This window comes from Charadrius vociferus, unplaced genomic scaffold, assembly GCF_000708025.1.
Source record: "Charadrius vociferus isolate BGI_N301 unplaced genomic scaffold, ASM70802v2 scaffold39, whole genome shotgun sequence".
In the NCBI taxonomy this organism is placed as follows: Eukaryota; Metazoa; Chordata; class Aves; order Charadriiformes; family Charadriidae; genus Charadrius; species Charadrius vociferus.
In genome coordinates this window covers 2,110,865-2,129,727 of record NW_009650188.1, presented here as the reverse complement: position 1 = coordinate 2,129,727, position 18,863 = coordinate 2,110,865, and the positions used below count along the sequence as shown (strand labels likewise).

The window sequence follows — 18,863 nt, the reverse complement described above, 5'->3', positions numbered from 1 at the left end:
CTGTAGTTCAGGTTGAGTGCTATATTTTTGGAACCTCTGCATGCTGGAAAGAAATCGTGCTTTGGGATGCTAAATAGTCCTCCTGTGTTTGGGTTGCGGCAAGAATTGTGCAAAAAATTGTGTTTCTAACTTTGGTGATAAATTCTGATATCTCTTTGACCATCATCCTTTTCATCTCTGGAGTCAGGGGAGGAGGGAGCCAGCGTTAAATGTGGGGCACGTAAAGGAACAGAGTAGACCATTGGCTCTGCGAGGTATTGGTGTGGCTGGCTTCACGTGCCAGTATGTAAGACGGCCAGAATGGCAGGCTTTGACAGACCTGCTCACCGAGAAGAGCATTGGGATCTGTGAAGTGTTCTTCTAGTCTGAAAGCAAGCCTGCCAGTGAGATGCTTTGCATATTTGATTGCTGTGCTGGCTGATACCAAACGTACCATCAAAGTTCACAAATGTTTTTCACTGCTGCTGGCTGCTCTGCCTTTACATTGTGAGTTCTCAATAGAAGAGCAAACAGCCTTTTGGGCTCTAAATTACACCTGTGTGGTTCTCCTGGCTTGTTTATTTCGGACCACATTGTAAGCTTTGCAAACAAAACCCTATTCCTCTGGCAATCAATGCACCCAGTTTGAATCAAGGTTACAGAATGACAGTCTGTTAGGAATGGGCCGCCTACCCTGGCTTTGTTGCCTTGGCTCCAGGTGGGTCAGCAAGGCAGAAGTAAGCTTAAAATTAACAAACAGAAAAACCCACTCCCCAAAGCCAAAACCCCTTTAAAAAAACCTCCTAGAACAGTTTTCAGAAAATCTGTTTATTCAGAGTGGTATAAGGTGGTTGTCAGAGAAGCACCACCTCTTAAGAATTACATGCCATCAGGATCTTGGCTTTGACTGGGAGGGCCACGTGTCTGACTCTGGCTCGTGAACTGGGCAGCATTTGGGGATGCCCGAGAGAGAAGTAATTTGATGCGACCCTCGGTGTGAGCCTGTCTAGTCCCTGACAGGCTGTGCAGCTCACCTCTGCATGACAAGGTGTCGTGGAAGCTATTCCAAGTGGAGAGAAATAAGGCAGAGAGATGGCAAGTTGTTCATGCCCCGAGAGCAAGCTCTGATTTGGGGACACTGGGAAGCCGTCTGTTTTTCCTTGCCTGCTTGTTTAACCGGAGGCTTCCTAGACCTGATTTCTCGTGATGAAGAGATCACCGTGACAGGTAACTCGAGCAGAACTGAGCTCTTCACTACAAGCTCTTCTGATGTGGGCCTGAAGTCAAGGCTCCTGTGGCTCTTGATGAGGGCCTTTGGCTGATTTACAGACAAAGGGGAAGATCAGGATATTTTGGGCTGAGTCCTGGCCTCTAACGATTTGCAGGCCTCAGGGACAGTATGTGCTGTGGCTGGGACTGCGGTGTCTCCCCGGGGTACTGAGTGGCTAACAGGAGTGTGCAGAGAGCGCGGCACCGGGTGGCACAGCAGCAAGCTGTCACTGTGAGCTGTACAGCAGTGGGAAGGAAAACCAGAACAGCATCTAGCATTTTGAAAGTAGTCGAGTGCAAGAGTGCTTGGAGACTGGTGCTTCCTACTATCAAAAAGAAAACACTAAGTACTGAGCCAGACTGGCCGGTGCAGGACCCCCTCTGAATCTGCCTGCACGCAGATGCCCACCAGCTCCTCGCTGCCCAGCACATACAGGCTTAGGATGGGGCGGGGGAGCTGCTGGGGAGGTGGTTGTTTGGAGAACGGAGTTCTTGACATGGTAATGAAGGAGGATTTGCCATCAGACTACTCCAGAGGTGAGTGAGGAGGAACAAGCAGGCTGTCGGAGGAGCTGATCTCATTTGTTGCGTGGTTGCAGGGGGCTGGTCACGTGCGGGCTGTGACATCCCTGGTTGCTGTGGAGACGTTACAGCTCCCAACCTGATGCTACCCGCCGCTGCGTTTGGGGATGCTGTGCTCAGGGTTGAGGCGTGGATGTGGTGGAGGGGAGGACAGGGGAGAGAGTGAGGGTTATCATCCAGGCAAGGCAGAAAACATGTGCCTCGAGGCATTTGCTTTAACCCTGTAACTGACTGGTGCCTGTAACAGAGGTCACTACCGCTGCAAGGATTTCCTGGGGTGTGTGCTGGAGGGCTAGGTGCTGTCTTTGTTCTTGCAGCCGGCTGCAGCTCTATCAGCTTGGGAGGGGGATGCTGGTTCAAAAGAAGGCAGAGATGTGCCGCTCTGCGCTTTGCGGCAAGCTGTGGACAGATCAGGAAGCCTTTAGCTCTGATGGTCCTTCTCATCTGCTGGCTACTTTGTACAGGTCCTGCTAGTCCCAGAGGGTTCAGGGGCAGATGGGAGCGGCTCCTGGCAGGCAGGGAGAGCGGTCCCTTGGCATGCCTGGAATAGCCGATCCCGGCGATCAGCTTGCTGTGTGACAAGCATTGCTGTCTGGGGCAGGAGGCCAGAGAGGAGAGAGCAGGTTGCATAAGGGCGGAACGAGCCAGAAAGGGGAGGGCTGCTGGGTTTGTTCCAGCAGAAAGTCTCTCTTCTTCATCCCCTATTCCCAATTTGTTTTTGCATTCCTCCTTCCAGAGTCTCCTTTTGGTTTGGGGCGTGATTCGTTTGCTCATTTGTGTATATGCTTTTGCGCCAATCTGTAAGGCATGTGGTGGGGAGCTACCCTCCACCCTGGCTGGCTCGCATAAGCCTTAGTGGGTTGTGCCTTTGTTTTGTTGCTGGCTAGCTGAGAAATTAAGCCCTGGCTACAGAAACGGCTTGACCAGCCCATATCCTAAAGGCTCCCCCTCCCTGACGTGTTACTTTGACTGCTCTCATCAGGTGCTCAAATGGGAGACTGGCATTCGAGTGCTGCGAGGCTTTCTGGGCGAGAGGTTGTACTGCAGCACGTGGCTATCTTGTGCGGGCTTGTTGGGCCCACAGCTATCACTGGCCTTTGCTCAGATGGATGTGGATGTTCCTGGTCTGTCTCCATCTTGCTGCTTGTTGCTTGGCAGTGGTGCCTCTGGTTGCTCCAGCTGCTACTAAATTAATACAACAAATATCAGATGTGTTTATGTTACCTGTAACATACAAAACGTGGTCCTGACGGTCTGTCAAAGGAGCCCTAACTGTGAATCAGCTTTTCATTATTTGCTGACTTTAGTCTTTCAAGCTAATAAAACACCTTCCTGTTGCCTCAAAACTTCAAAAACGTCGATCAAACCTCATCCACCAGTACCACAGGCTCTTTCACTGATGCTCACTTTGGTGTCAGGATCCGGTGCGGTCCTGGTGTTTTGGATGCTGGGCTTGAAAGAGGCAAGCCACAAGAGGTGTATTTAACTAGACTTGTGCCTGTGCTTGGCTTTGCAGGGAGTGTGGTGTGAACACACAGGTAAGTTTGTCTAACTCCTTTGCACTCCATTGCCTGCCTGAGAAACAGACCTAATCCTTGCTTTGTGTCTTTTTTTTCCCCTTCAAGTCACCCTGTAAATGGCTTTGAAGCCATCAAAATGAAGAGTGAGAAGCCAAATGTATAGCGGTGTGTGCAAGAGCTGAGATCTCGACTGAGGTCAACAAACGTGTGAAGAGAGCTCCTTCAACTCTTGCTGAAACGACTTCTTAAAGGGAGAGAAAGCTGCTGTTTCTCGGTAGCACAGTTCAGAGCACATACCTGGAGGCGAGCAGTTGGTGACAGACAGGCTGATTTCCTGCTAGCGTGACTTGGAATACCTCAGGTCTTGGCTAGTTAAACAGAACATGCTGTGACACAAGGTCCAGCTTGCACAAAAAAGTTCTGCTTGTCTACCTGAAGAGTATGTGGAGCTGTGGAAATTTAGCTTTAACACCTGTGGGTTTGACCAGCATCGCTGTGCCTCAGTAGCGCCCTTTCCTTTCCAGACTACTGAAGCGCTAAGGGGTGGGATGTGCCAATGGGATATGTAAACTCTGTTTTGTGAGCCCGAGTTATTTGACTGGCAGGGATCCTGATCCCTTTCTGCCTTAGGTGAAGCCCCCTAAAGCCATCCAGTAATGTCTTGGCACACTGAAGGAAGACATATCTCAGCATTTTCCAGCTGATATGGTGGATTAGATTATCTAAGCTTGGATGTGCTTTAATCCTCGGTCATATTAACTGAATGTTACTTCTCAAATAGCAAATGTGTCCCTGCAGAATTCTAGGATCTTTTCAAAATGTTGTGGGTCTGCAAAATTTCGACACCTGCACCCCTTCTGCGTGCTCGCTTTGGAGCAGGTATGTCTGCAATATATTTGAAGTGAGCAGGACAGTATTTTGGCTGTAAAACGATGGTGTCTAGCTGTGCACGCTTGTCATTGTGAGGTCCTGGGTAGAGCCTGTTGCATAAAATAAGCTGCCATCCTCTTACCTGTCTGAACAAGACCTGCTTGCTACAGCACTTCTGTGGATCTTAGTCTCTAGTATCTTAAGAGCTTAATTCTCTGTATTAAGGCTGGGAAGAAGAGGATTTCAAGCTCCTTGAGAATAAGAACAATGAAAATACTGTCTCTGCAATTGTTTCCTGGCTTCTTAAAGCTTATTTGAATGGATCTGTAACCAAAACAGCTGGCTGAAGGTTGCCGCTTAGCTTGCTGGGAAGTATGAACAAAGAAGTAAGCAGAGACTAATAGAGGACCATTATGCTTCTTTGCAAATTGCTCAGATTACGTTTCTGGCATGACAGAAATTGGGGTGCTTGACCTCTGGCTCCTCAGCGAATTTGTTCCTGCTTTGAAGTTTACCTGAGAGTGGGACTGAGAGTAGATAGTTTTGAGAGAATTAGCTCGTAAGCTTTGGAAAGTGAAGAAGCAAACCTCCTGTGGCTTCTACCATTGATACTCTTGCCTGGAGGGCCCAGTCTGATCCTGCAGTGGCATTAGAGGACGGCTTTTCTCCCCCGTTTCTCCCCAGGCGAACTCTCCTAGGCCAACACAGTGCCCTGCCTGTAGCGTGTGAGTGCGGCAACAAGTCCATCCACGTGCTGTCCTTCCCTGCCTGGGCGTAAGAAGCTGCTGGCGCAGTTGGTTGTTCGTGTGCTGTGTGCGTTCATACTTTACTTAAGCAGCTGTCTCTGAAAAATGCTGTGCAGGGCTTCTCGCTGCAGCCTCTCCTGCGCAGACAGCCCTGTAGCTATGTGCAGAATGGCTTTGTTTGTCTGGGCAAGTGTGTGTGTAGGCGGCTGTCTCCCTCCACTTCTCCTTCAAGTGGCTTTCGATTTATTTTGGGACTGACTTGGGTGTAGTGTCAGCTCGGAACAAAACACTCCAAGTTGAGGTTGAAAGCATTGGGGTAGGAGGCTGCTTGTTGTCCTGAGATGCTGAAATAACTTGGGTGAGGTGAAACTGTCCAGTGACAAAACGGAGACCGGTTCCTTCCTGATAGCCTTTGGCTGATTGAGGCTTACAGACATCGGAGGAGAGCATTCCTGTCATGAAATGTTTTCTCTAGGAACAATGTCTTCACAGCTTTTAACCTGGACAGATGATATCTGCGTAGCGAGCTAGAGTTTTCCTGCCCCAGCTCCCGTCTTGCACTTGGAGTCCCCTATAGCTGTGGATGCATCTGTTATTATTCTTGACTTCTATGGGGCTTAATTAAAATACGGGTCTTTAATTTTTAATTTTTCCTTCCTGTTGATTCGACTGCCTCTGCGTGAGTGAGGTCTCAGTGCAATTACTGTGCTCCCTGTGGAGACATAGACATTTAATTCAGTGAGGCAGACTCGGAGGGAGTTTATTTTCCTGATCTTCCTACTCAGAGGGATGCAAAAGCAAAACATCCAATGAGTAAAGAATGCGACACTTTATTTGGTTGTTCTGGGCATGTTTGCTGGATCTCGGTTACCAAAATGTTATGTTCTTTGCAGATAGCTGCCTCTCTGAGCAAAGAGCTCGTGGTGAAGCTATTCAGCACAACTTGCATTAGCAGGGCAAGTTGAAACCATTGGGTCAGGTCCAGGTTTCCTCTTTAAAACTGCGTTCTTGCAGCAGTGATGTAAAAAGATGAAGAGTTTTATTCTTGTGGAACGCATTAAGCTGGCTCATGATTTGTTAACCTGAGAATGGGGTCAGGCAAGTACCTCGTGCCTCCTTGCCGTGAGGGGGGACATGTGTGGCCGGAGGGGACGCAAGCTCCTCAGCAGGCACTGCCTGCTGCTGTGTGGGACCCAGCTGTGCTCCTAGCGGGGAGATCTCCTGTGAACCTTCAAAAAAGGATGGAAATCTTGGCTCTCAGATTTCCATTGCCCTTATTTAACACTTTCGGCTAACTTTATGCTTCTTGCTAACTTAACTCCCCACGTGCAACCGTAGGTCAATGGTGAAACAAACACGCAAAGACAGCGTTTGCCTGCACCTCCTGTATTGCAGTCCCGGGCTTTTTATAGATCACTCAAAATACTGCAGGCTCTTTCAGCTCCAGACTCAGTTCCCCTTGTGTGTCTGTGCTCTAGGTTATTTACTCTGCGTTCACAGAGATATATGTATGTGAAACTTCCAAATTAACAGGCTCATTGATAGAAATGTTTTGTGAGACTGGTCCCCTTCCTGATCCCCGAGACTTGACGGAATTACAGCAAAATCTAGGCAAAAGATAAGTGTATGGAAGGAGGTGCCGCCGTTATCAGAGGCAGTTACGGCAGACAAATCCTTACCGTACCTGTGTGGGTGTGAGTGGTTCAGGATTCTTGTGCTGGCAGCAGGGGCACCACACTGGCTCTGGATGCAGTGACATGCTGGAATATGCCTTTTCATGATTATTTGAGTACGGTACGGCCCCTTTCTGCCATGTTTTCTGAAGGTTGCTTTGATTTCTAAGCTGCAGATTTAGACAGAAGATGCAGCACGGTAAGTGTGTTGAGGGTAGGAGTGATTTGGTGGGATTTAAACTCTGATTTTTATTTCCCCTCCCCCTCCAACGGAGAATATAAACATTTCATTGTTGTTTGCGTGAAGCGCCTTTTAGTACCAGCAGCCCAGCAATGGGGGATAAAGAAAGCAGATGCGTTCCATGTCTTTTTTAACTGCTTTTGTTTTTCTGATCGCTGTAAAGGAGGCTTTTACTTTTTTTTTTAATTTTTTTTTTCCAAGCAGCGAGTGCTCCACAGGGCTTGATCAAAGCTCATAAATGATGAATTGAAGGAATGCCCAGCGGAGAACAGAACGCCCTCCTTGTGCTCTGCTGTGTGCGCTGAGAACACCATTGTTTCTTCCCGTACCTTTTTCATCCTCGAGCTTGGGGCCGGAGAGAAAAGGCCTTTGTTCCTTGCCTGTCAGCCGAGACAATGCCAGTGTGTTGTCCTACCTCTGCTCTCAGCACCTGACCGGCCTGAGCTCTGTGGGTTTTGGCAAGCCGAGCGCGATTGTCCTCCAGCTACAGCGTTACAAAGAAAACAAATGGCACCACAGCCTCCTTCCTCCACATCCTGGCCCGGCTGCTTCACGGCAGCAGCCGCGTGCGTCTGCGTTTGCTGTTTTGTTCAGGATGCAGAGGGAAAGCCGGTGGCCTCTCCTGCACTCTGGGTTGAAGGATGCAGCCTCACCAGACTTCCAGTGCACCGGGATGCTGATGCTTGTGCTTGAAAGCGCTGGCCTGTGCTCACCTGCTTTGCCTGAGGGGAATCTCTGCCCGTGGGCGAAAGCGCGCTTGGTTCCCCCTCCGCCAGCCCAGCAGCAGCTGCAGCTGTCCTGCCCGCTTCTGCCATCCCTCCTGTGGCACCCAGCACCTCCAGGCCCGCGTTCTCTAGCACGTTTGTCTCGATGACACTGCGCACAGCTGCTGGTGGTGTGACAGAGGGGAACAGAGGCCCAGGCAGACTCGATTTTTCCACCTTCCTTGTAATGTCTGTGGCATCTCTGGCTGCGCTGTCTTCTGATGCAAAACTCTGCAAAGGAGAGAATTTTTAGTTCTCTTTCTCTTGTTTTTTTTTGGGGACTGGTGGCGGGAACCAGTGCTTTGCTCTCCCTGCTCATTTGCAAATAGCGTGAGCTGGGGTGGAGAAGAGGCTGACAAGGGCAGGTTTGGAGAGATGCTTGAATGAGGACCGTAAGAGCTAAGAACAGCTCTTCCCTGGTCCTAGCTCCGTGCAAGAGGGCAGAGTTCAGGCAGAGCCACAGGCATTTCTGGATGAGCCAGGCAGCAGTTGCTTCGACATCTGCCACTGCTCCTGTCAGGAAGAGCCCATAGCTGTGTCTCTCCTGCGGGTTTGCACCCAGGCTGATCGTGTCTACCTTCAGGCATTGCAGCAAAGCAATGGTTCAGCTTCCCAGTGTGGCAGAGAAGGTGGTGGTGGTGGAGGTGCAGGTTGCCCTTGCAGTGGTGACTTGTCGGGTTCCTGGCAGCAGCATGGAGTCCTGTAGTTCAGGTGTATGTTTCCATCGGCAGCACTTGTGCTACAGCTGCCTGGTCATGCACCAAAATCCAGCGTTAGCTACTCTTCCCTTCCCATCTACTGCTGGACTTGGCCCCTTCATCAACAGCCCTGATGTTGCACTTTATCTGGGAGTAAGAGCTCTGCAGTGGGTTTCAGAGGAGCCATTCTGAAGCTTGGTAACATCCCATGGCAGAGGCCAAAGCTGCCCTTGCCATGGGGTAGGGACCTGACACAGTGCCGGCTCCTGGCCAGCGTGACGGATGATGTCTAGTCACTAAGAGCCCACCCGGCAGCTTTCCCTGGCCTCTGCTTTCCACAAGCTGAGCTGTCTTTGCTTCAGGTTTATCTTTGCCTGAAGTTTGCTTCTTGGCGTGCCTTCTTAATTACACCAGCTGGTGGTAACTTCTGTGAAATTGTGACAGTGCCAATACTGTGGTCCCGTTACCTCAGAGCCTTAACTCAGCTGCACCTAGTCCAAACTTTATCCCCTCCCAGGCTCCCTGTGCCTGGAAGGCAGAAGTGCAAACAGCTTTAACCAGAACAATGTAGCATTGCCTGGGTAAAGAATGTGATTTACTTGCATATGTGTGGCATGTGAATGCCAGGGCCAGAGGGCACCGCTTGAGTCCTCTCCTTTCTTTCTTTCTTTTTTCTTTTTCCTTTCCCATTAGAGATGCCTGAGCCACTTGCTAGCACTTTTGTTTGGGGGTGAGGAGGAGAATGCGTGGGTTGACAAGAGGAGGTGGGAGTGAGATCTTTGGGAGCCAGAAGTCTGAAAATGAAAAAGCCAACAATCTAGGAAAGCTTTGTAGAAAAGTTTAAAATTAGGCTGACCCCGTGCTTTTTTATTACTGGAATTTAATTCCTCTGACCCTAAAGCTTTCTGTCTGACTCAAAGCAAGAGTTCTCAAGCTGTGGTCAGTGGAAGTGCTGTGAGGCACTCGCATGTGGCCATGGGTCTGTATCAAACAGAGAGACAGACACGTCAATCCTGTCCACCCGTTTGTATTTGTGAAAGGTTGGAGAAATTCAGTCTGAAAAACCAGGGAAGCCTCATGCATTTCTGTTGTCTTAATGTCTGTATCAGTGTGTGGTGTATGCCCAGAGCCTGTTCACCCTCAAACTGGGATACTGCTGTGTGCAAAAGCTGTTCAGAGCTTTTTCCTTTTTCAGGTGTGATTGTAACTGTTTCTCTTCTGTTCCTGTTTGCAGGTTGTGCAGCTTGACATTAAAGAAACTGGTAGTCTTAAAGGAATTGGATAAGGAGCTTATTTCTGGGGTCATTGCTGTCAAAATGCAGGTAATTGCTGCTCAGTTCTAAGAATTAAATGTGTTGCTCGGGTAAAAGTACTGGCAGATGCCTAAACTGAGCGTCACCTCCACATGAGGGTCCATTGCAGCCACGGGCTTCTTCTCAAGTACATCAGGGCATTCTGGGTGCGTGGAGAGTCTCTTGTGATCCTTCCCCCATGTTCCTACTGAGTTTTACTGTTGTAAGCAAGGAATATTGTTCACTGAGGGCTCAGCATGAGCGTATCTGTATGTAAAAAATGCTCTTTACAGATCATATGTTGTCACCTCTTCTTCCTGAGCTGTGTCACTAAATCCAAGCCTGACTCTCTATTTAACATGCTTCATCTCACTTTAGGGCTGAACAACTTGGTACCTTGGTCCCGGTTTGGGGGGTCTGGAGACTGGGCCTTCCTCTGCTGATGGGCAGCTCTGCTATCAGGAGTCCAAGTCATTTCGTAGCCAGGTGCCTGTCAGTGGATTTGTAGGGTGCCTGTACATTTTAATTTGTTTCCATAAAATACAGTTGTCATCTTAGGTAAATAACCCACTTTACAGCATACGTTTGTGCCATTTAATTAGGTGCCTACATGTAGGTCACGCTGCCTGGAGGCAGGCTAGGAAGGAAGGGGTCTCGCTTCCACAGTGCGTCACAGCATCAGTTCGGCTCACGTGCTCCCACCACTGCAAATGCTGAAGTACTTAGTGAGTTAAAGCCTAGCAGACCTATAAGTAGAAAAATACCATTAACCATGCTGAAAAGCTGCTGCTTTTCAAATAAAGAGCCAGCAAAACCCCTGCAGAGTGTGTCAAAACACAATCTACCTTGGAAATTGAAATAGTGAAGGCTCTATGGTGCAAGAACATGCAGCTGAGGATGTAACCAGCATCACTCATCTTCGTGAGCAGTCCAGCTGGGGTAAAAATATGTCTCTCTATGTTGGAGGGGATTCACATACCCACAGCAGGGAGCAGAAAGGTAGGGAATCATTTCACACACCTGGATTCATGGGAACCTTGGAAGAAGCATGGCTGTGGGTTTCCAGGCTGTCAGATATTGCTTATCGGGGCTGAAAGCTTTCCATATGTTTATACTCCTAGATGGTGGATGCGTCACTGTAAGGGCCTGAGGCTTGTCAGTGAATGATCTACATGTAGAGCATGTCAGACTTGGGTTGGAGAATTCAGTAGCTCTTACTAGAGCAAAACCTTCTTTTCCTGTCCAGGTTACTGCTGACTGCTTACACTTTTTATGGGTGAAAAGTTTGGAAATACTGCCCCAGGCCTGCAAGTTCAGAGCGTGTTTTAACATATGGGACTTTCTTGTCTATTTTGAGTACGTGCTGTCATCTGCCTTGTTACAGTCAGTCAGAGACTGGACCTGAGAACTTCTGTGGTCCTTTCTACACCAGGGCAGATCCATGTAGAACTGGAAGGCAGAAGGACTTGCTCTGTTTGGGGTGCTCATCTGCCAAGTCCCAGGCTGCAGCTCACATTCCCAGGCCATCCTTCTTTTGCCTTTGATTTGTCCTTCCAGTTGACCTAGAGGTGACAAAGGCTGGAATGACTGCTGTCCCAGAGGGTGCCTCACTTTGGGTGTCCCTTGTGCTAAATCAGCACCCTATTTCTTTGTGATGTGATGTTTAACGGTGGGTCAGTAGCACTGCAGCTCTCTCAGACACAGGCAGATTTGAAGCCCTGGTATTAAAAGCCCCTTTATAGCTTGCAGGTTACGATGATGCTGACAAGCTCTTTCAGGGACACTTAATTTGCCAGCACTCAGGTTTCTGACATGGGTATTGTTTTGAGGCTGGTGATACTGGATCATCAAATAGATGATCTCTGTCAAATGACTCACTGCCTTTGTATGGGGAATTGCGAGAGAGAGGCGTCAGGCACTGGAGTCCTTCCAGAGGGGATGACTGAATTCAGACCTAATGAGAGCATCTTACCTGCATTTCCCGTGTCTCCCTGCAGCCTCCTGAACAGTGATGTTCAAAGAGTTGTCAACTCCATTTCCTGAGCCGTTGCTCTGTTTATCTGCTGTGGTCTTTTAAAAGCTGCTATATTTGGTCTGTCATTAGATTTCGAGTTGCATAACAAGTAAAGCAAGATCGCTGCTTTTAGGAGCTTTACACCAACGGAACAGATGCCGCTGTTGCCAGCGGCAAGGCTAGCTGTGCTTTACTTGCACGTGTGCTACTTTTCCTGGGGGGAGCCCTTTGGTTTCTCACCCTGCTCTGCTGTCTGTCTTCTGATCTGCTGGAGCTTTGGCACCTCGGTTTTTCCGCTGAGGAGCCTGCGCTGTGGCGTGCAGGACCTGAGGCACCACTGCAAATCACAGCATTCATTCTGACTGCCTGAGCGATGTGTTTGGGGAGGAAGGGATGTAAATGAATCTCTGCTTCTTTCTCGTCTCAGGATGCTATCTGAGTCTGATATGGGCAGACCAGTTTTTCCTCTGGATGTATAGCTGGGAGGGGTTTACTCCCCCCCAGTCTGTCTCTTATTTCCCAGATGCTGCTTTTTTGAGAGCTACAGTGCGGTGCTTCTGGGAGATCAGCCCGTCTGGACAAAGCCAGATCTGCAGTCTCAGCAGAACATTGAGCCAGGGACCTCTGAAACTTGCCACTGTGTTTGAACAGTGCAGAAGGATTTGCTAGGCAGCAGGAAAGCACGACAGACTGGTAGTTTTCCCTGAAACATTCCCTGAAATGAAATGCTCACACAGTAAATAGCCCAGTAACTCATTAGTGTACAGCAGCCCAGACACAGTGTTGATTTGGAATTGCCCTGTAATATTATCAGGTCTTCAGACTCCACTGTGATGCTTAGTAGGATTTTTTTTCTTTTATAACTCCAACTACTCACAGTTGTTTAAACGGTTAAAATCTCCGCTTTCCCCACGAAGGGGTGTGTGCACGAAAAGACCAGTTCGTCATGGCTAACGCTGAAGATTTAAGCATGATGATGCAGCCTCCAAACCCAGGCGATGATAAGCCTTGTACCTATTGGCTGAAGTAAAAATGCAAGACTTGAACTTGAGGGGTGGGGGTTGACTCATAGCTTTTGAATGCTGGGGTTTGGCAGAACAAAAGCTGCTTTGTTGCAGTTTGTAACAGTAAATATGCCCAAATCTTTATTAGTCAAATATCTCCCTTTTCATCTCATTAATATTTTACAGAAGTGCACGGTCAGATGCATCAGTTCACTTTCTCTGTGGTAGTCCCTGATGATGTTTCCTGGTTTTCAGTAAATAGGACTGGGGTGGGATGTCAGTGCTGGCTTCTAGGGAATTCACCCGGTGGACTTTGTTTCTGTACAGGGCTCCAAGCGCATCCTACGGTCTCACGAGATTGTATTGCCCCCGAGTGGACATGTGGAGACGGAACTTGCGCTGACCTTCTCGCTGCAGGTAAGGTGGGATGAGGCCTTGGGGCATGTGTGCTTGCTGGACTTGCTGCCCGGCAGTGAGCAGAGGTGCATTGTAGATCTGAGGTGAAGATCCTTCTAGTGCTGCCAGAGATGCTTGTTCTTAAGGCAGTCCCAGCTATTCCTGAAGAGCTGTCTTGAGCTCTTTTGGCTTGTCTCTGGGCAGTCAGCTGTGGGGAATTTGAGGAAAAATGGCCTAGATGCTTCCAGGATCTGGGGAGGGGGAAGCCCACTAGGAAAGCTGCCATATAAACCCTTAGAATTGGTCTTGGGGCCAACCCTGCGTCATGGAAGGCAGATCTCTAATCCTGACTTGTCTGGGGGGAACAGGCAAGTTAGACACTAGCAGCACTTTGCATGTCCTCAGTGTGACAACACAAATTTGTCTGAATTGCTTCTCGGTATTAAAGGCCTGGAGCAGGGTGATGGTTTGCAGTGTCAGGGGACCTTCCTTGTTGTGCATCCTGTGTTTGGAGCCCAGGAACATGAGGGCTTTGCTGCAGTCTGTCATCTTCACGTTACGGCTGTGGCAGGAACTGGAGCAGAGCAGGATGACTCTTTTTTGCCTTTTGTTGCCTTCCTTCTGAGCGGGCACTGGAGGGTGGCAGCCATGGGGGGTGGCATGGACTATCAGGCTGACTGAAGGCAGTAGTAGGGGTGGGACAGGTGAACCTCTGATTTGGCATTGCTGAGGGGGGCACCACTTAGAGAAGCAGAAGCAGCATGCAGACAGTTACTCCTGGCTTTAGAGTCATAGGAGTAGCTGGGAATTGGAGCAACTGTATTTTATTGGTTCCTCTTTTCCTCAAAGTATGCTGCCCTGGTGCTACCTCCCAAGCAGGGAAATAAGGTAAATAGAGGCTGGTTTGCTGCAAGTAAGAGGGAGGATTTTACATGCATAGTGCAGAGACAGACAGACACTAAGAACCCTTCATATATGGATTATCTGTGTTTTGGGACTGTTGGTTAGATCTTGAAGTCAAGAGTTTGATCTGGTAAGGAGAAAGGCTCAAGTGGCGATGTGAAACAGCCTGGTTGTTACCCTGAGACCCGTGCAGACTCGAAGCAGATAAGATTTCATTGCAGACAGATGATAATCCTGCGGCTGCCCAGGCAGATACACAGATGGCTGATGCTTCTGCTTCTGTCCTGATGCAGCCCACAGACTGGGTTAACTGCAGCATTGCATCCTCTCCGTTGTGAGCAGGAAAAACAAAGTTGCATGCCAGGAATATGAATGCTTGGGTCCTGGGGCTGCAGCTTTCCCATGGTTGGGAGCAGAGCTGTAAGATGAGCCAGGTCTCCCTCTGCCAGTCCTGTATCAGCAAGGAGCAAGTATTTCTGCAGATCTTTTTGGAATTAATTTGGAATATGGTTTTTTTTCTGGGACTCAGAGCAGTGCTGCAGCAGGATGCAGAGCATTGCCTATCTCGATTTCCCCTGAAGGGGCTGGGAATTGAGCCAGAATAGGGGAGAGCAATGTCCGTGACACAGCCTTCAGAAGAGATGAGCAAGCTTAATGCAGAGATGTGCTGCTGGTCTCTGGCTCCAGGAAGCATTGGTGGTCTTGGATGCAGTAAGGCCTGGGAAGCCTTCCTGAAATGGCACAGCAGGATTTTTATGACAGCTTTTATTGTTTCTTAATTGGACGATGGCTGGAAGCTACTCCTAGCTAACAACTGCAGCTTAAGCCAGATGCAGTCTGAATTTAGTGCCTGGGATATATTTGAGACTGGTGATGGGCCGCAGAGTAAAAGCATGTGGATGTCACAGCACAAGAAGGTCTCGGTGTCTTGCAGCCGCCAGTATCTCTGTATTGCGCTGCCAACTCGTCAAACTGCATGCCTTGCTTTGTGCTAGCTGTCTGGAATTGCAGCCCCTCGTATCTTCACAGTCGCTGCCTTCTCAGCTGCTTCTCCTGGGTGGAATTCTTGTCCTTTGCACAGAGCGTTTCCTTGTCAGAGCTAAGCTGGAAAGGTGACGGTGCAGGCTGGCGTAATAGCGAGCAGCCCGTGGGGTCTGGCAGGCCTCCTCTCAAAAGGGAGAGAGAAGTTTCCTGTTGCTCTATTACACAGCTGGGGTAAGACTGGAGTTAGTGGTGGTGTGCCCAATCCTGTTTCTCCTTGCTAGCCAGGGTTAGGCCAGCAGTAGCCTTTCTGGTAGGTGAGCTACCGTCACCCTTGCTGCTGGAATGGCTGCTTCTCCTGACCCTCCATGGGTTTCACAGGCTCAAGTGAAATTCCCCAGATATTCCAAGCACAACATCGCAGCTTTCTGGAGCACTTAATTCGTGCGTTTAATCTAATAAACCTTTCTAGATGGAAGGAATTACATCACTGGGGCTTCAGAAAGAACGTCTTGCCCTGACTCTCACTGTTCTGGTGTGTGTGATGGCCCCCTTTTCTCACCCCTCGGAGGTGCCTTGAAGTGTTTGACACTTCCTCGAAAAGTCTTGTTTCCAAATGTTTTGAGCCAAACTGGTGTTCTTTTCGATCTCTGTCATGGACTGAGAATTACTGAAAAGTTTTGGTCGAAACTGTTCTGTAGAGTTGATACGCTATGGCTGGTGTTAAAAATAGCTTGTCTGTCATGAAAATGGCTCAGCTTTCCTTCTAGAAGCCCTTGCTTTTAACTGAGGAGCTTAGTGGCCTGAGTCTCTCTGCACCTTTCTTTTATCATCTCTGTGAATGCTCATGTGTGTGGCCAGGCAGCACACCTTGGACAAACAGAAACTTGCGCATGTATGGACTTGAACCATCCAGTTTAATCCCTGAAAACTTGTGCACATGGAAATCAAGCTGGCCTGGGACCAAGCGTGACTTTTGGACTTTAGTTGCAGGCATGTACTTAAGCAGCCTTGGTGTGGCCCAAGTTCCTTGAGCTGAGAGCGAGGGGTCCCTCCTCTGCTGCCCTTCCAACACGTGGAAGGGCCCCAGAGGCAGGGAGATGGTAGATTTGAAGGCAAAAGGTGCCTCTGGCTTTTTGAGCCCCTCTTGCCCCATCCTCCCAGTAACTTTCTTCTGTCCTTGTTTAGGGGTGTTGCACATCTCCAAAGTCACAGGCTCCATTTGTGTCTGGATGCAGATGTGTTTTGAGATTGTCTTTTAATTACGTGGACTGCCAGTCCTCTCTTCTGCAGAGCCGCTTCCTTGTGCAACGCACAGCAGATCTCACCCTTGCAGAGCAATCATTTAATTAGTATTCTGCTTGTTTGCGTGGCCACTGCTCCCAGCTCTCTGTGTAGCAGTCAGGCTTGCTGTGGACTGCAAATTAATATCTCAGGGTTTCTGGTGGCACTCAGCATTTGTATTTATCAAACGTTTTGATAAGGAGGAAGTTATTTTTACAATGTCCCAAGGAAAAAAAAAAACCAAACATGTAGGTCGTGCCTGTGAGGGAAGCATCCTTCTCCTGGGAATGTCCTGTTTGAGATCTCTGCAATTAGGTTCTCCTGTCTGCAGGTTACTTAGTACTATGTGTTTCGTATATTTGGAACCTGTGTCCCATTCGCCTCTTCTCAAGATGAGACTCAGCTACCTGGTCAGGTGGCCGCTCTATCTTTTCTTGAGGATTGTTCTCCCCTTGCACAGCTTCTTCCTTTCACAGCTGGTGGTGAGCTGGGTCCTGGGGACTGTCAGTGCTCTGGCAGGCATCCTGGCAGAAAGCAGGGCCTGACTGCATTGATACTCTGTGCAGATGAGCAGGGCGAGCTGAGATCGCGTGGTTAGCCCCACTCTTTTCTTCGTGGTGATGCTTAATACGTGCAGGCTACTACCTTGCTCTTCCCTTCAGCTGTACCACCCCAGCACATGTACTGGGAGAGGGTGTGGGAGCAAAGTCATGTCTTCAATCTAAGCATTTCCCTGCTTGACTTCAGAGCCTCTCTGGTTTTTGGGTCGTATGTAAACAAATGTATTTTCTTGTATGGAACGTGTCTTGGAAGCGTTTATGTCTTTGCAGCATAGCCTAGCAATAGGACAGGATTTTTCTTAACTCCTTAAAATAGAACCGCTTTGAGCAATAGAAGTTTCAGTGTGTTAATGGTGGAAAACATTGACAGTTGCAAGAGCCACATGCTGAAAGGAGACGAAATCATCCTGGAGAGAATTGTCGCGTGACCGTGTAGGTCTCCGTGCTTTAGCAAAAGAAGCATCAGCAGATCCCTGGCCTCTTCATGGCTGGGCCTCTCTCCACTTGCCGTTCGGAGCACAATAGGCTCTGGAACGTGTGCAGTAGAGGGTCAAACACTGAGAAGTGTCCCTGTGCTGGAGGGAAGGCCGTATGCTGCCGAAAGTGCGGGGGGGTCCCTGGCTGTCCCTGCCACTGCCTGCTGCTCGTGCAGGCGCAGCCTGTGCCACGGGCAGCACCTCGGGGGCTCCAGTTCTGGGCAACCTCTGTTTAGCTGCTGGGGAAAGCATCTCCTGGAGGCTGCTCATCTCTCTGGAACCAGGCTTGGACTCAGTCCTTCCCAAACTGAACAGCTCCTCTGCACCCCCAGGTGTTGTTTTCAGTGTGCTTGGCTGTGGAAGTGAAAGCTGAGAGCAGAGCTGTTTGGGCAGAGATGAAGGCTTCCTTAGGATAATGAAGGATTGTCCACGGAGTGTGTTAGCTGTAGGCACTTCTAAAAGCCCTGGGTTAATCCCTAGGAATGGAGTTTACTTGTGAAGCAGGCAGCTTGGGAGATAGTGTTGACAGACGTAGTAAACTCTTCCATTGTGTTTCCACTGCAGTACCCTCACTTCTTGAAGAGAGAAGGCAACAAGCTTCAGATCATGCTGCAGCGGCGGAAGCGGTACAAGAACCGAACCATTTTAGGCTACAAGACTCTGGCTGTGGGGTCTATCAACATGGCTGAGGTGAGCAGCATTTGGCATGATCTCTGTTTACAAAGATGACTATTTTCCTTTCTCTAATCCAATGTTGTCACTTTCCTCGTTGAGAGGTACCTGGCAGGATTTCATATAGCTATCTTAATAACCATAACCAGTATTCTCAGGGCAATATTTTAAATGGATTTTTACTACTGAGTAATAGTATTGTACATCTTCTGGATAATATCTTGAGAGCTAAAGGGTTCATGAAGCTTATTACCTTTGTGAGGGGGGGTTTGTTGTTGTTGGGTGGGGTTTTTTTTAGAGTTAGGGGGTCCAGGTCATTTCACTTAAATACAATGCTGTCCCCTTTGTATGCAGGACACTTTGAGCATAAGTTTAAAAGTAGTAAATATTATTTTGTATCATGTTTCCTGGAAGAAACAGCACAAGTTGCAGTGTGTTTGGTTGAAGTAACACACGCATTCGTCTTAGGTCGGTAAGAAATGTAAAATGTTTTGTTGTTTCATGTGTATAGAACGAGACAGACAGGGTCGCTCAGGCAAACCTTCCAAGCCTAAGAAATGTTCAAGTTAAAGCAAGGTTTGCTGTGCTTCTCTGTGCCACTATATGAGAGTTCAGGATCAAGTCGTTTCTCTCATTTTGCTTGAAAGACCCTTTGCAATTGTTATTTCATGGCTGTTGGTAATTTAGAAGGAGTTCTATTCATAAGAGGTAAATGATAAAATTTTCAGATTTACTTCTGAAAATTAATGCTGGAATCAAGTATGGATAAATTATTCACTAAAGCTTTCTGAATGCCTAGCTCCATGCTTCGTTATTTCATGCCCTGTTTAATTTCTGCTGTTTCGAAGTATTTAGAGATGGGATTAGCAGTAGCAAATTCAGCTTAACACCAATATTCTTCATCAGACTGCATTCTGTCAGCAAATCATTTCCATCCAA

The 18,863-nt window shown here is 48.6% G+C and overlaps 1 protein-coding gene across 1 annotated transcript in view; it reads left to right on the top strand.

Annotated features, from left to right (window-relative positions):
* Positions 1–18,863, top strand: part of PACS2 (phosphofurin acidic cluster sorting protein 2) — a 66,613-nt gene that overhangs the window by 7,159 nt on the left and 40,591 nt on the right. The window contains exons 2-4 of the mRNA XM_009892810.1: positions 9,577–9,664; positions 12,980–13,069; positions 17,817–17,942. Coding sequence (XP_009891112.1) covers positions 9,577–9,664; positions 12,980–13,069; positions 17,817–17,942 — 304 coding nt within the window. The remainder of the gene's footprint in view (positions 1–9,576; positions 9,665–12,979; positions 13,070–17,816; positions 17,943–18,863) is intronic.